The sequence below is a fragment of the Cygnus olor genome, chromosome 4 (genome assembly GCF_009769625.2).
Source record: "Cygnus olor isolate bCygOlo1 chromosome 4, bCygOlo1.pri.v2, whole genome shotgun sequence".
Lineage (NCBI taxonomy): Eukaryota > Metazoa > Chordata > Aves > Anseriformes > Anatidae > Cygnus > Cygnus olor.
Window position 1 is genome coordinate 51,253,268 of NC_049172.1, and position 12,934 is coordinate 51,266,201.

Below are 12,934 nucleotides of genomic sequence, written 5' to 3' on the forward strand. Positions count from 1 at the left end.
ATCTCTAAAAATACACCTACTTTTAATTGAAGTTCTGTATTACAGTAAATCTCCCCTAGAGTTTATATTTTTCTTCTATTTCAGACACGCTGTGTTCAATTTCAGAATCATAAGTATTACTTTGTATAAGAAAAATTCTAAGTCAAAAACGGGCTCCCACTCAGGACCAGGAATTCAGTTAGTCTGAATGACACAATGGTATTTATTTCAAAGGTACTGTATTGCTTTTATGGGTTGTCCAACTTCATGAGTTCTGTGTAGGCCATTGTAGGGTCTCTGACAGTCTTTACATGTAGCTGTGTATTTAGTGTATGATATAATGTCTGTTGATAAAAGCTCTTCAGAGGGAAGTCTGTTTGTGTCTGTTGGCTTACTGGCTGTCAGTTCCTGTGTCTTTCCAGTATGTCTTCAGTATATGTTTTCCTCCTTTCTTCAGATTTTCCACTAATGTCCTACTAAGTGATTGAGAGGATGGAGTTCTTTAATCCATAGCACAGGTGGATTATATGTGAATAAAACTTCAATGATCTCTTGAAGAAAAGGCATCTCTTACTGGGTGTAGCAGATTATTGCTCCCTCACCACTGCCCAAAGTGTCCGTCTGGAGCATAAACCTCTGTCCTTTTCTAGGTTACTGTCAGATTATCCTTTATACTGTTAAACTGCTACGGATAGTGTTCAAACAAACCACTGTTTTGCCACAGAAGTAGCAGAGAGCACATTCTTGTTTTGGTTAACACCACAAGAAATAAAATACAGGGCCTGATTCTGTTTTCATTTATACCAAAGAGAACAAAGAGAGTAACTGTTAACAGTCACTCTTCTAGGTATTGCTAGGTCTTAATGATAAGCACTCTACATACACTTTGTTAAAGATGGAGATTTGAAAGAGGAGTTTCCATATATTAAGAAATTGTCTTGCCAGTAGATCAAGGATAGAGTGAAGCTATTGGAAGTGAAACACTCATGTCAAGGAGAGAAGTGAAGTCGCTTCCTCTGCAAAGCCCACTTCAGTTTACAAACTGGAACTGTATTTGTGTATGTCCATGAAGCTTTGAAACTGTTCTAAATTAACAGTGGATAATGAATGGAGATGGTAAGTAGTTGGCTAGATAAAACTGTCATATAAAGCGCCAAAACAAAATATAAACAAGAACTGGCAGAACGGTATTCTGAAATATCTGCATTCCTATGGATTTTACTGCTCTCACGGCTCCACATTGCTTGACCTTCTTTGACCATCATTCTATTCCAGCCGGAGAGTGACTTGAGCTGTCAACAGACACACTAAAGAGCTTGTCAGATAAGGACAGCATGTTGAGTTCAAACAGTGTTTGATGGATTAAGACCCTGGTTGTTTCACCTGTGCAATTCCTGACTTGCATTACGAATGACAATTTCAAAACCTTTGGGCAACACTGCCAAGCATGTCCTTGGAGACCATATTACAATGTCAGAACAATGTCAATTCCAGTTAAATATTTTTTAATAGCAAAATAATTAAACTAACATCAAGCTTTTGACAACATTTCCACAAAAACTCAGAAATCCTCCATTAATTCTCCCACAGCACTCCCAACTCCATCTCGTTTTTTATTTTTCGTTGACGTAATTAAAGAACAATATTTCATTTTCACATTTTTATGCATGCTGTAGCAGCCCTTCAGTTAGTCTTGCAGTGTTCTCCTGGGTACTATTTACTCTACATTTAAAATAATGTTTTTAAGAGAAAGAGAAATTGTTTCATGCCATGCATTAAAACTGCGTATATATATATATACTTTAAAAGCTCTGTCCCACCGAGAAGTATTTTTGATGGTTTTGGATTACTTCAGGCGGATTGGCTTTTATTTTAACTGTCCAAACCCTGAACTTACAGTTTTAGTTCTATGACTAAAAGTTTGAATACATAAAAATTCCAACCCAATCTACTAGCCTGTTTTCATGTGAAGATAGCCCTTTCATACAGATGGATAATGTGGCCTTTTTTTTTTTTTTTGCAACGGGACATCTAGAACCTTGCTGATGGTTCACTCCAAAGAATTCAAGATGAGCACACTCCTTTCTTCTTTGATTTTAGATCCAGATCTAGAACCAGCCATTCATGTTTTCGTTCTACTCTCTGTGAAGAAAGGATTGTAGATTATTATGATGTGAGGAGAGAAGAAATGAGGAAAACAATTATTATTCTCAAATTTGATAAATATTTAGAAAAATTGTTTCAAGAAAATTCTGCCTCAAAGTATGAGAAAGGACATTTGAAAGAAAGCAGAAAGGTTTTGAAAACTGCCTGGCATGTGGTGTTCCAAAGGATCTCGTTCAAAATTGAATTGACTGTGGAAGTTTCTGCTTTTGACAACTGGTAAATGTTGATGAGGAACCTTTTCATATGACTTTTCTGACCATCTGCATTACTCAACTTGTGATTGATTTACATTTCAGCCACTGCAAATTCTCTGCCAAGTGGTCTACTTTAGCTGAGCCAGCTCTTCTGCTAAGGAACAAGTTGGTAGTATATCATACCACCAGAGAGGGTATCCCAAGAACAGGAGAGCTGGTGCTGTGAAGTGGACAAAGGTACTGATACCGACTCCAGCTAGGCTCTGAACTCCTTTTATAATTTCTGACAAGTCAGTGAGCATTTTTCAATGTGGATATTTAATGTTGGACAGCTAAATCCAGATTTGGCAAACACCTATATTTTGTATTATTTATACTTTGCTTAATCCTTCTGCTTCAGCTTCCCAAGTATGGAAAAACGCAGATAGCAGAATTATTGTCTTCAGAGAGAGGTTATTATAATTAATGTTTATAAAATCCTAAATGTCATTCAAACACACAATAAACCTTCCAGCTAAGGATACATATGATCTATAAATCTTCTGCTGTTTGGTGTATTTAATACTTTTTTAATTTCTTGATTATTTTTTTTTCAATATCGATAGCATGACAGATCAAATAAGGAAAGGGAATCAGAAGAAACCAGTGTTTGAGAATCATCTGAAACATGATCTTAACAGTTCTTGCATTTACTGCTTTTTTTTAGGACGGGCATTTCTTCCTCTCTTTATTATTAACTGTCCATTTCTTTTCAACTACTTTTGGCTTCTGTCTTCTGAGAAATTAGCCTAAGCTAAGTCAGATAAGGCTATATTTCTCTTTTAACAATGTGGCTGCTTTCATTAAAAAAAAAAAAAAAAATTATTTTAGCTGAGCTATATTTGCTGAATTTCAGGGCAGTCTGTGTAATGTTGGCATGTGTAATGATAGAATATATCATATTCTATACCTGAGATTTTTTTCCCCTTAATGGGAACATCAGAAGTGGAAACTACATTTTTACCCTTTCCTGTTCCTGGTTCATTTTTCAATCTTCAAAGGAAATGATTCAGAATAACTTAAGAGATCACAAGTATAAATATTACCCACCACTCCTCCCAACAAACAGTTCTTTAAAAACTGGACTGTTTTTCAAAAGCACTAGGTTTCCATTGATATAAGCACTTTCAAAAATCAGGCCTTTCAGTGAGGTGTTGACATATCAATTTAAGAAAAAGACTTTATACTGGAAAAACCTTGACCTTATTTTTTCTCACAAAAATAAACTGTAGATGTGTACACAAATGCATGTTGCGTTGAACATTTATTAGCTGAGTACATTCCTCTGGCTTTTGCAGAAGTACTTATGATACAGAACTGTTTGAATCTCCAGTGATTTAAGAGGGACTGTGATAACTAGTGCTGTTCTTAACAGAATGTGAGTTATATAAAGCCTGTAGCTGTGGTGCCTGCTGGACGAATTCTCATCCGAAAGTCTTCTGAAACTGTCCTTTTTTCTCTGAATTGTTTTCAGTAAGTTACTAGTGGGACAAAATGATATGCTCTAATTCGGAGTTTATTTGAAAACCATGTATTCTTTCAAAGTGAAAACTAGAATGTTTGTTGCAAAAAAGGATTCTCTTTTTTTTCTACATAGATAATGATTACGAAACACTGCATTCAAATTTGTAATTCAGATGAATCTTTGTTGTAACAGTAAGTAGACTAATAAATGAAGAGGCACAAGGCTCAGTCTGCTAATAATAACAGATTATAACTGGAATAATTCAAGATTTATTACATTTCTGCTTCTTAAGGACCATTTTCCTTGTATGTAGGATATGAATAGAAATGTAAAATATGCAGAATGTTGAGAGGAGGCAGAAAAGAGTCTGCCAGTTCCTCTTTTCTGTTCTTCAGTCTTTTTTTTTTTTTTTTGTATCTTCTTTTGCTCTGTTTTTGTTTATCTTTCCTTTTCCCTCAGTCTTCTTATCTGTTGTAACTTTCCAACTTCTCTTGTTCTCTTCATACCGTGTTTCAAGATGTTCTGCTCACTCCCTTCATTCTCAGCTGCAATGTGACTCTCGCCTGAGGTGAAGCAGCCTGGTGGAGTGCCTGCAGTTAGGATGAACCCTCACTTCAGGGAAAAGCAACTGGTTGCGTGAAACTTATTTCTGTCATCACTACCTGGAGCTATGATGGCTTAAAGGCAGTTTTAGCAGACAGAAAATAATGGTTATGATTAATTTGTATTCATTCTTATTCCTGAAGCTATCAGGGATGAATTTGCCCCAGTACTTTTTATATGCATTGAAGTACTTATCTTAATTATGATGACCTAAAATGAAGCTCTTACAGCTGAGAATCTCTGGATAGCATGCCTCGTCTTTCCCCCATCCATTCCTCCTCCTCTCCCTCAGTCTTAGTCCTTGACTCAAGGATAATTGGGATCCCTGATTTGAAGTGGTTAATGCACACCAACAGGAGGAATCTACAGGCTGTTGTAATAACAATTCAACAATTACAGGAAGTATCCAGAAACAGAAATAATGTGATTGGATATAGTATTTATTTATTTATTTTTAATATAAAAACTTAAAATGCAAGGCAAACATGAAGATTTTATGTCCTTTAATTTACTACATGCAAATTGTAAAGACAAATAGTATGTCAGATGCAAACAACTGGTATCATTAGGGTGAAGTTACAAGAGGACCATGCTTCAACCATAACTTTTTTTTTTTTTTGGGGGGGGGGGGGGGGGAACAGATTGAGATTCAGATTTGCCAAGTGATTTTCTTGCCTCTGACAGAGTTCCTTCAGATTATACCAGTATAATTGAAATTAACGCTGGTTCTTTGCTGTTGGGATACTTGATTGTCAGTCATATATTTGTAACAGCACTGGTTTTCGTGGAACTGTAATTAAGATTGTATGTTGTCATTATAGTACAGGCCAAATTTCACAGTTAGTCCCTGCAGCACTGTTTTACCCCCTGAAGAGTAGTCTGTCTTGTCACTTCTCCATTGCATCTCACCCTGTGCCAGGTAACCATTTGGAGAGAGTAATTCTTTTTCTGGAGAGTCTCCCACGGGCACCATGCAGTCACTAGTCTTCTGAACTGTGCCTGTTGTTTCAGTATTATACTTCAGCCAGACACATATTTATGTTTGTTGAATATTAAGAACGGTGCAGACACAGCACTTTCTGTTGTCCATTGACTTAAAATTAGTTTGTAAACTCTTTAGGGTAGAAATCAACTCTGCTTTTTTTGTAGATGCTGCAGAAGAAATTACTGAGATCTCTATCACACAAATAAACAACTCTCAAGATGTGCAGGGAAAATGTGCTTTCTAAACTTTCAGAGTGCCTGAATGACACATAGTGACAGTCAGCCTTTATTTATTTGCTTGAAAAGCAATGACAGTCCTGGAAAGAAGATTCTTTTTTTTGGAGGAAAGGCTTTCCCAAGTCTTATATTCTAAAGAATATGTGTCTAGTGTTGGTCTAAGGAAGCAAATTCAAGTTTCCTTAAAAGTGAAAGTGCAGGAGTGTGCTCTCATCATGCTCCAGAAGTTCACTGAAAGCCCTGTATCACCTCCATCTCTGCTTTGGGTGCAGCTACATCCCTTTGATAATACAGTGCTCTATGTGCAGCCACACATGTAAGAGTCTTGCCTTTGCCTGGTGGCTGGTAGAGCTCCTCCAGCCATGGGTGAGTACTGCTGATTTCTTCCAATAGAGGGCAGTGATTATTGGCCTCAGTACAATTACACATAAAATCTGTCTGTGCCACATATTTGTCAAAAGGTAGCTTTTAGCAATATAAAAACTATTAACCATCCATTTTAAATGATGCTTAAATATAGAAATGGTAATACCATAGCAGGATCAGTCATGTCACAGGCATGTATTTTTTTTAGGAATGGAAAATTCTGGGTTGAGCCAAAGTGCAGCTAGTTGTATTCAAATATTTCTTATCCAGCCAGCAACTGGCTTTAAGGCAGAGAATTCCTCGTGTTGACTGTCTTGAATGCAGACAGCAGCTGGCAATGGCTGTGAGAAATTTCCTGAGTGTGCTATCCCTCTTAGTGAATATCATTCAGTTTTGAGTCTAATTGAAAACTGAAGACAGAAAACTCAGCAATTATTTTTCCCTGCAGTACAATATTTAATATTCTGATTTCATGGCTGTCTGGCTCCAATGATTGGGAAGCACTTTTTTTTTTTTTTTTTTTTTACAGTATTTACAGTACTGCAGCAGTATCTCAAGACCATCACGTGTCAAGGGAAAGAACTATTATGCTAAAGCATGCCACTTAAAAAATATCCAATTCAAATATAGAACACAGTCGAGTGCTACATTTGGTGTAGTCTGTAATTGTTTTGTAACCTCTTTCTTGTCTTTGGCTTTGAAAAAAACTGTTCAGGATGAAGAAAACAGCCTTGAACTAGAAAGGCTTTAATAGGAATTATCTGCAAAAACAGAGATAATACCTCTGCAAAAAAGGCATTATATGTTTAGAACTGTACTACCTCATTCAGTTCAATACAGTGTGATCATTTTTGCTGGTAGAGATATGGGAAATATGTTTCTGATAGCTGTATAGTCGTCTAAGTGAAGTGAACTACACAGTGGGACAAACTCTTGCCTGATAACCTCTTTGTAATCACAGTGTAATTAAGTGGGGTAGAGACCCCAAGTATTTACCACAGGATTCTGGTTCAGAGGAATAAATAAGGGCATAAACTTGCTCAAAATGTTGCAGAATTTTGTACAGAGAGTTTGAAGTACTATAGATTTAAAGTGATTACTTTTTTTTTTTTTTTTTATCAGATAGTATTACTGAAGTCTTCACTAACATCTATGTGACCAGTTTTGGACCTGTTTCAGACACAGATATGGTGAGTTTCTGAGTCTTTTGCATGTGTGGTAAAAGATGTAAAGAGATATGCTATAAACTTGCTTTTAAAATTGTATTCTGCTTTCATTTGTTGTGGGAAGATTAGGAGCAATTTTCCTGAAGTCAGGAAGTACCAAATCTCAGAAGTTCCAAAGATGGAAATTGGTTTATAGACCCTAGATGATAAGTACATCTGTATTAACTGTCCAGTTTGTACCAGTGAATCTCCTGATTATTGTCCCCCTTGACTGTACTTATGGTTCATATTCTGGAGCAGTCTTGAGGTGGGCAAACTGGATTCCTTTTGGATGAAACTAAACTGGAAAGTGCACTGTAAGAGCACACAATGTGGGACTTGACTGGAGTTAGTTTGCAAAAATACTCTTGAAATTTAGCTTGGAAGTTGGCTCATCAGCACCAATTGTGTGGTTTTACCAGTCTGTCCTGCATCATTTGCACTGTTTAGTAAACTAACATTGTGGAAAAAAGGTTTATCAAAATTTCCACTATTTTGGTAAGTTTTTTTTATGGATTTTTTTTTTTTTAATGAAATTCATATAAATGTAGTCATCAGTGGATCACCTTGTGAACTGAATTTTAGCAAAAATTTCTGTAATGATAACACATGAAAAAATATTTCAGGGAAGCAAGATTTTCTGGCCTTATATTCTTACGAGCCCCAAACCAAAAGTTTATAGTTTTTGTTGAGTGCTTAGGGTTTTCATAGTCCTTGGGTCTACTAGTGTTAGCAGGGACCATCTAAATGAAGTCAGTGACATTATAAAGAAAGAAAGTATCAAAATATTGCTCTGGATCACAATTTTTCATGAAAACAGCAATAGAAAAAAACTCTGAGACAAGGGGTCCTTTGTAGGCTCACTGCAAATCAGATGCAGATTAGGGAGAATGTGTTGCACTGGTAAGGAAGATCTTCATGGATAAAACACCTCTGATAGGAAAGAAGGGAAGGATGACATATTCAGAAAGTTCATCTAGCTGCCCTTACCACTCCCTGCTGGTCCTTTACAATATGAGAGCCCTATGAGTATCTGGGTTGTTATGTTTCTAAGACATGTACACCAGATGAATGGACATAGGACTAAGTGAGATACACAAAGCAGGTTATGTGTAATTGTGGTGAAAAAGTGATAAAATTATTTATGAAGAATTTTAAACATCATTGATAATATATGAAATATAACACACTGTCTTTGTATATGCATAAGAAGATTAATATTTTTAAAACCAGTCTATATTTACCTTTTTTTTTTTTTTCCTGTGAAAACTTTCACATTATGCATCATACAAAACAGGAAGCATTTTGATTCTACATGCTAGGTTGCAATGGAACTGAATATTATTTATAGTGCAATGTGTGTTTTTAAAGGTATTTGTTCACTGACTAGCAATCACAGCTTTTGAGAATACATTCTGTTATTTTATTTTTTTATTTTTTGTGGTGGTTTCATTTTTTGAGCTTTGTTTCCACTGCGAAGAATAAATTACTGATGCTTCACATGAAAAGTTGTTTTCATAGAAAAAAAGGCATATTTGTTTTCTTTTTGACACTGCATGTGTCAAATTCTCTTGAGGTGTTTTTCCTAATGATGTTAAGTTTCTGAATTGATTCTTGTTTATCATGAATTATAAAAAATGGGTATCCACACTATATGCAAAGGTGATATGAACCATCACTTGACCTTGTTACTCTAGTATAGCATGACTTCACAGTCCTCACATCTACAGCATTCCTGAAAAACTGGGAGATGAAGTTAAACCAATTTTAAAGATGTGATGTTTGTGGTACAGGAAGATTTATTAAAGGCTGTGCAGGTCACTTGTGGTGAAATGGGGCATTAATGGAAAGCTCCTTGACCAAGCTCCTGGAACACTTTTGACATCAGTGTGTAAATGTATGGAGAACTCTGGATATCCATTTACACAGGCAGATATGATAACACAGTAAGCTCTCAGGTCGTTTGATGTCACTACTCTAACTGCTGTATTCAGAGGTATTATTGAAGCAGACTGTGGTACATTAGAATGGCAGCTGTTACTGTAATGGGGAGGTTTATTTGCAAAAAAGTAGATAGATAAGAGCAGTTTAATACCTACTGCTACAAGTTTCAGGGTTAATTTAACTTAAGTAGCTAATTATTAAATCGTTTTGAAATGTATGAGCAGTAGATTAGAAAATTTCAACATATAAATTTTGAAATAATAACTTCCAAATTATCCCATATTCTGTCAGATGCAAAGGTAACAGAGTTTATACAATGAGTACTCTTTCATTTAGGTATTGCATTACTGAATTGATAATGTAAACTACTATACAGAGAGTTCAAGGATATTTTCTTCTGTAAATGTTGTGACCACTGGTACATTTTAATTTTTTTTAAAGTTTCCTCCTGAAAGCTTTCACTTGAAAAATAAGTTTGGCTTCTGCCCATGTCTTCCTAAGTCTTCAGGGGAGCCCAAACTGAACTGCAGGGCTTTTTAGGAAGGTTGGGTTCCAGCCCCTGAGGTTCTCTGTTTGCACAGTGTGAGTGAAGCCTTCAGTCCCATCTGGGTTTCAAGCTGGGCACTGCTGTTGTCCAAAACTTTCACAGTCACTGCTGCCAGCAGAATTCCTTCCCCTGGGATTTTTCTTAACAAAGAAGGTCAGCAGACACATGACTGTACCCCTTTGCATTATCTATTTCCCTTTTTTTTTTCTTCTATTTTTTATTTTATTTATTTTTGGCAGTTAGCATCTTATAAAAAGCAACAGTACTTAGGAAGAAAGCTTACTGAAAACAGGAGGGGAACTCACTACTGTTGGAGATGGTTGATATGTGATTATAGCATGGAACAGAGAGGTGGCACACTGAAAATTACAGGTTGAATTACAGGTTGATTGGGTCTAAGGACGCTGATGTTGCATATCAGTGTTGATTCAAAAAGCTAATAAAATGTCATCCTAACCTTAACTGGTTTTGGGTTATTTGTGAGGAATTTGTGAGGTTTCTGTACTCCTCGCTAGGTACAGTAGTTCACATTAATGATAGTATGTTATTGTGTACAACCTGTGACTCAGTATGATTGCTGTAGTGTAGAATTTCATACAAATTCTCTGTATTTTTCCAGTAGCATGAAGTAATTGACATAAAGTAGTTAAGTCCAGGCAAATTTGATCTCTGACCATTTTTAGACTAGCTGAAGTTGTGGTTGATAAATTCAGGAGGTAAAATCTGAAGCTCAGATTATTCTGCAAACATGTTTCGAGTCAAAGTTTTTGATCCTCATTGTGGATTAACATTTTGACTAAATAAATAATAATAATAGAAAATGCTACTCTCTGTTCTGCCCCAAATAGTAATCTACCAAATCTGTTTAATCTTTGCTAGAACTCTTTTGCAACCTGCAATTCAAGTGAACTGCTGTGACTAAAATATGGCTGCACCCATATTAGCTGTGTTATAAAAATGCTATTGTATATTACCCACAGTATGTAATGTCAAAGAAAATGCCAATATACAAAAGGATTTTTTTTTTTTTTTGCAAACTAATGAGCATCAAAGAAGGCAAACAAAAATGGGATTAAACAGGTTTTGTTTTCACTGTTCTGTCTTTTTGAGATGTTATTTCTCCAAAATGTTTAAGTTCAGTATTATGATGCTATGCCTTATGGGCTTGCAGCCAGATCAGTGATACAAATTTACTTTGACATTAGCCTGAGAGAATAAAAGCTGCATTATTTAAAACAAAACAAAAGAAAACAAAACAGAACAAATCCCCCCAAATTAACAGAACAATTGAAAAACAAAGCATCTCTTAATTTTCTAAGGAGAATTATAAGGTTAATTTATGATCAGAGTGGCTAATTAAAACATTTTTAATTAAATTATTTCATTTCTGAAAATTCTAAAGTGAAGGATAATTTTGGTTGGAATATGGTCCCCAGGATGACAAAATGGACATGATTTAACTTAAGCAATTAAAATTGATTATTTTTTTTTCAAAATTAGTAAATAATATTAATCCCAGTCTGATAGATTGGCATAGCTTTATAGATATGCCAATAGCTCTGGTTTTAGTACTCCAAGCAAATTACTTTTACATATTTTTCTCAGAATTACTTTCCTTCCAGTCTCACCTAACGCTCCGGCTTCTAAAATTTCTCAGATAGCTATATAAGTGCTGATCTGCTTGAGAGAAAAAAATATATACAAAAATTGAAAGCTTATTTGCTCCTCCAGTAACAGTTATTGTATATAAGACAGAGCATATAGCCACTGAGAACCTTTATATGATGTCTGCTGAGAGGAAAACTCTGCCAAGCTTTTGCAAAGTATTGCCTCACAGCAGGCTTTCTAATTATCACTGGGAACTGTCTTTCCTACTTCCCTACAATACATAGTTAGTAGGTAGCAGGACCTAAATCAGTTTTGCTTAATATTAAAACTAACAGTCTTTCTTACAGTTTTATATTTCAACCTCTAACCTTAGCTTTTTATTGTATTTGGAGAGTTTTGTTTACTATGTTTGTCTTTATTTTTTCTTTGTGTTTCTACACAGTATTTTTTCCTAATCTCTTGCTGATAGACTTCTTGTTTTTCATTCTAGCATCGAGAAACGTGAACATTTCTCTGCATAGATGGTTATACCTAGACCATCTATGAGTTCATTGCAACACAGCCTTTCATATTGTCAATTTGCAATTAAATTTCAAGACGCATTTCCGATTTTTCAAATATAGCCAGTACACAATTTTTAATGAAGACTGAAGGTCAAACCAGAAATGACCACAAGGAGTGTTAAAACATCTCTTGCTGCAATTGAAGATTGTTCCTCAGAGAAGAGGCTGAACTCCAGATCACATTTATTTTTCTGTGTCTGCTTTTCAGATTTCGTAATTCCATTCTGTATTTCTTTTTTTTTTTTTTTAACTTAATGTTTTAGCTGCTTCAAAATCTGATTATTAGGTATAGTTTCGTATCTGGGAAGAGGCTCTAGAGGGGATGTGTGGTCCAGACAGAATAAGGGAATGCTCGATTATGATTTTTTTCCCAAAGGTTAAAAAAAAAAAAAGTAAAGCAATTATTTTACTGTAGATTTTATTTTAGTTCAGTTACAGAAGTGTAAATTAAGACTAAAATGCAAACAGAAATGGTAAATACAATTACTTCTCTAGGGCATTGGGGAGCATCTAGGTTGTCCTTTTATTACGGATATATTTCTGAAAAGTCAGTAAATTGGTAGCTCTATTCCCTTTTATTATAGGCCAAGATCATTGCCTTTGCAGGGAAATCCATAGGCAGTTTTTAAGGAGGATACCTCACATGATGGTCTGCACAATTTCTGTCCTTTTATCCTCTTGGGAAGCATTGTTTTCCTGTGCAGCATCCTGTCAAGTGGATCAATATCAGAGTTTCATTTGTCAGAGACTGTGCCCAAGCACTGATATTAGCTCCCAATGTACTTTCTATTTGGATTCCTGTCCCTGGCACCAGGTATCCATTGTGTTTCAGGGTTGCTCTTTCTCCATGTCTGAACAAAAAAGGGTAACGAGAAATGTTTGTATTTTCAGTGACAGTATTGTGAATAATGTTCAGTCTCTAAGTAAACCCAATTTATATATTTCCCATTCCTCTCTTATCTCTCCTCAGTGCTTATTTTAGACTCAGAGTTCATTCTGTATCAGATCCATGGAAAGAGAGAGCCATTCAGAGA

At 35.6% G+C, this 12,934-nt stretch overlaps 1 protein-coding gene across 5 annotated transcripts in view; it reads left to right on the plus strand.

The window, feature by feature from the left end:
* Positions 1-12,934, plus strand: part of GABRA2 (gamma-aminobutyric acid type A receptor subunit alpha2) — a 56,484-nt gene that overhangs the window by 19,984 nt on the left and 23,566 nt on the right. For all 5 annotated transcript variants that reach the window (XM_040556023.1, XM_040556019.1, XM_040556022.1 and 2 more), the window contains exon 4: positions 7,156-7,223. In XM_040556023.1, coding sequence (XP_040411957.1) covers positions 7,156-7,223 — 68 coding nt within the window. The remainder of the gene's footprint in view (positions 1-7,155; positions 7,224-12,934) is intronic.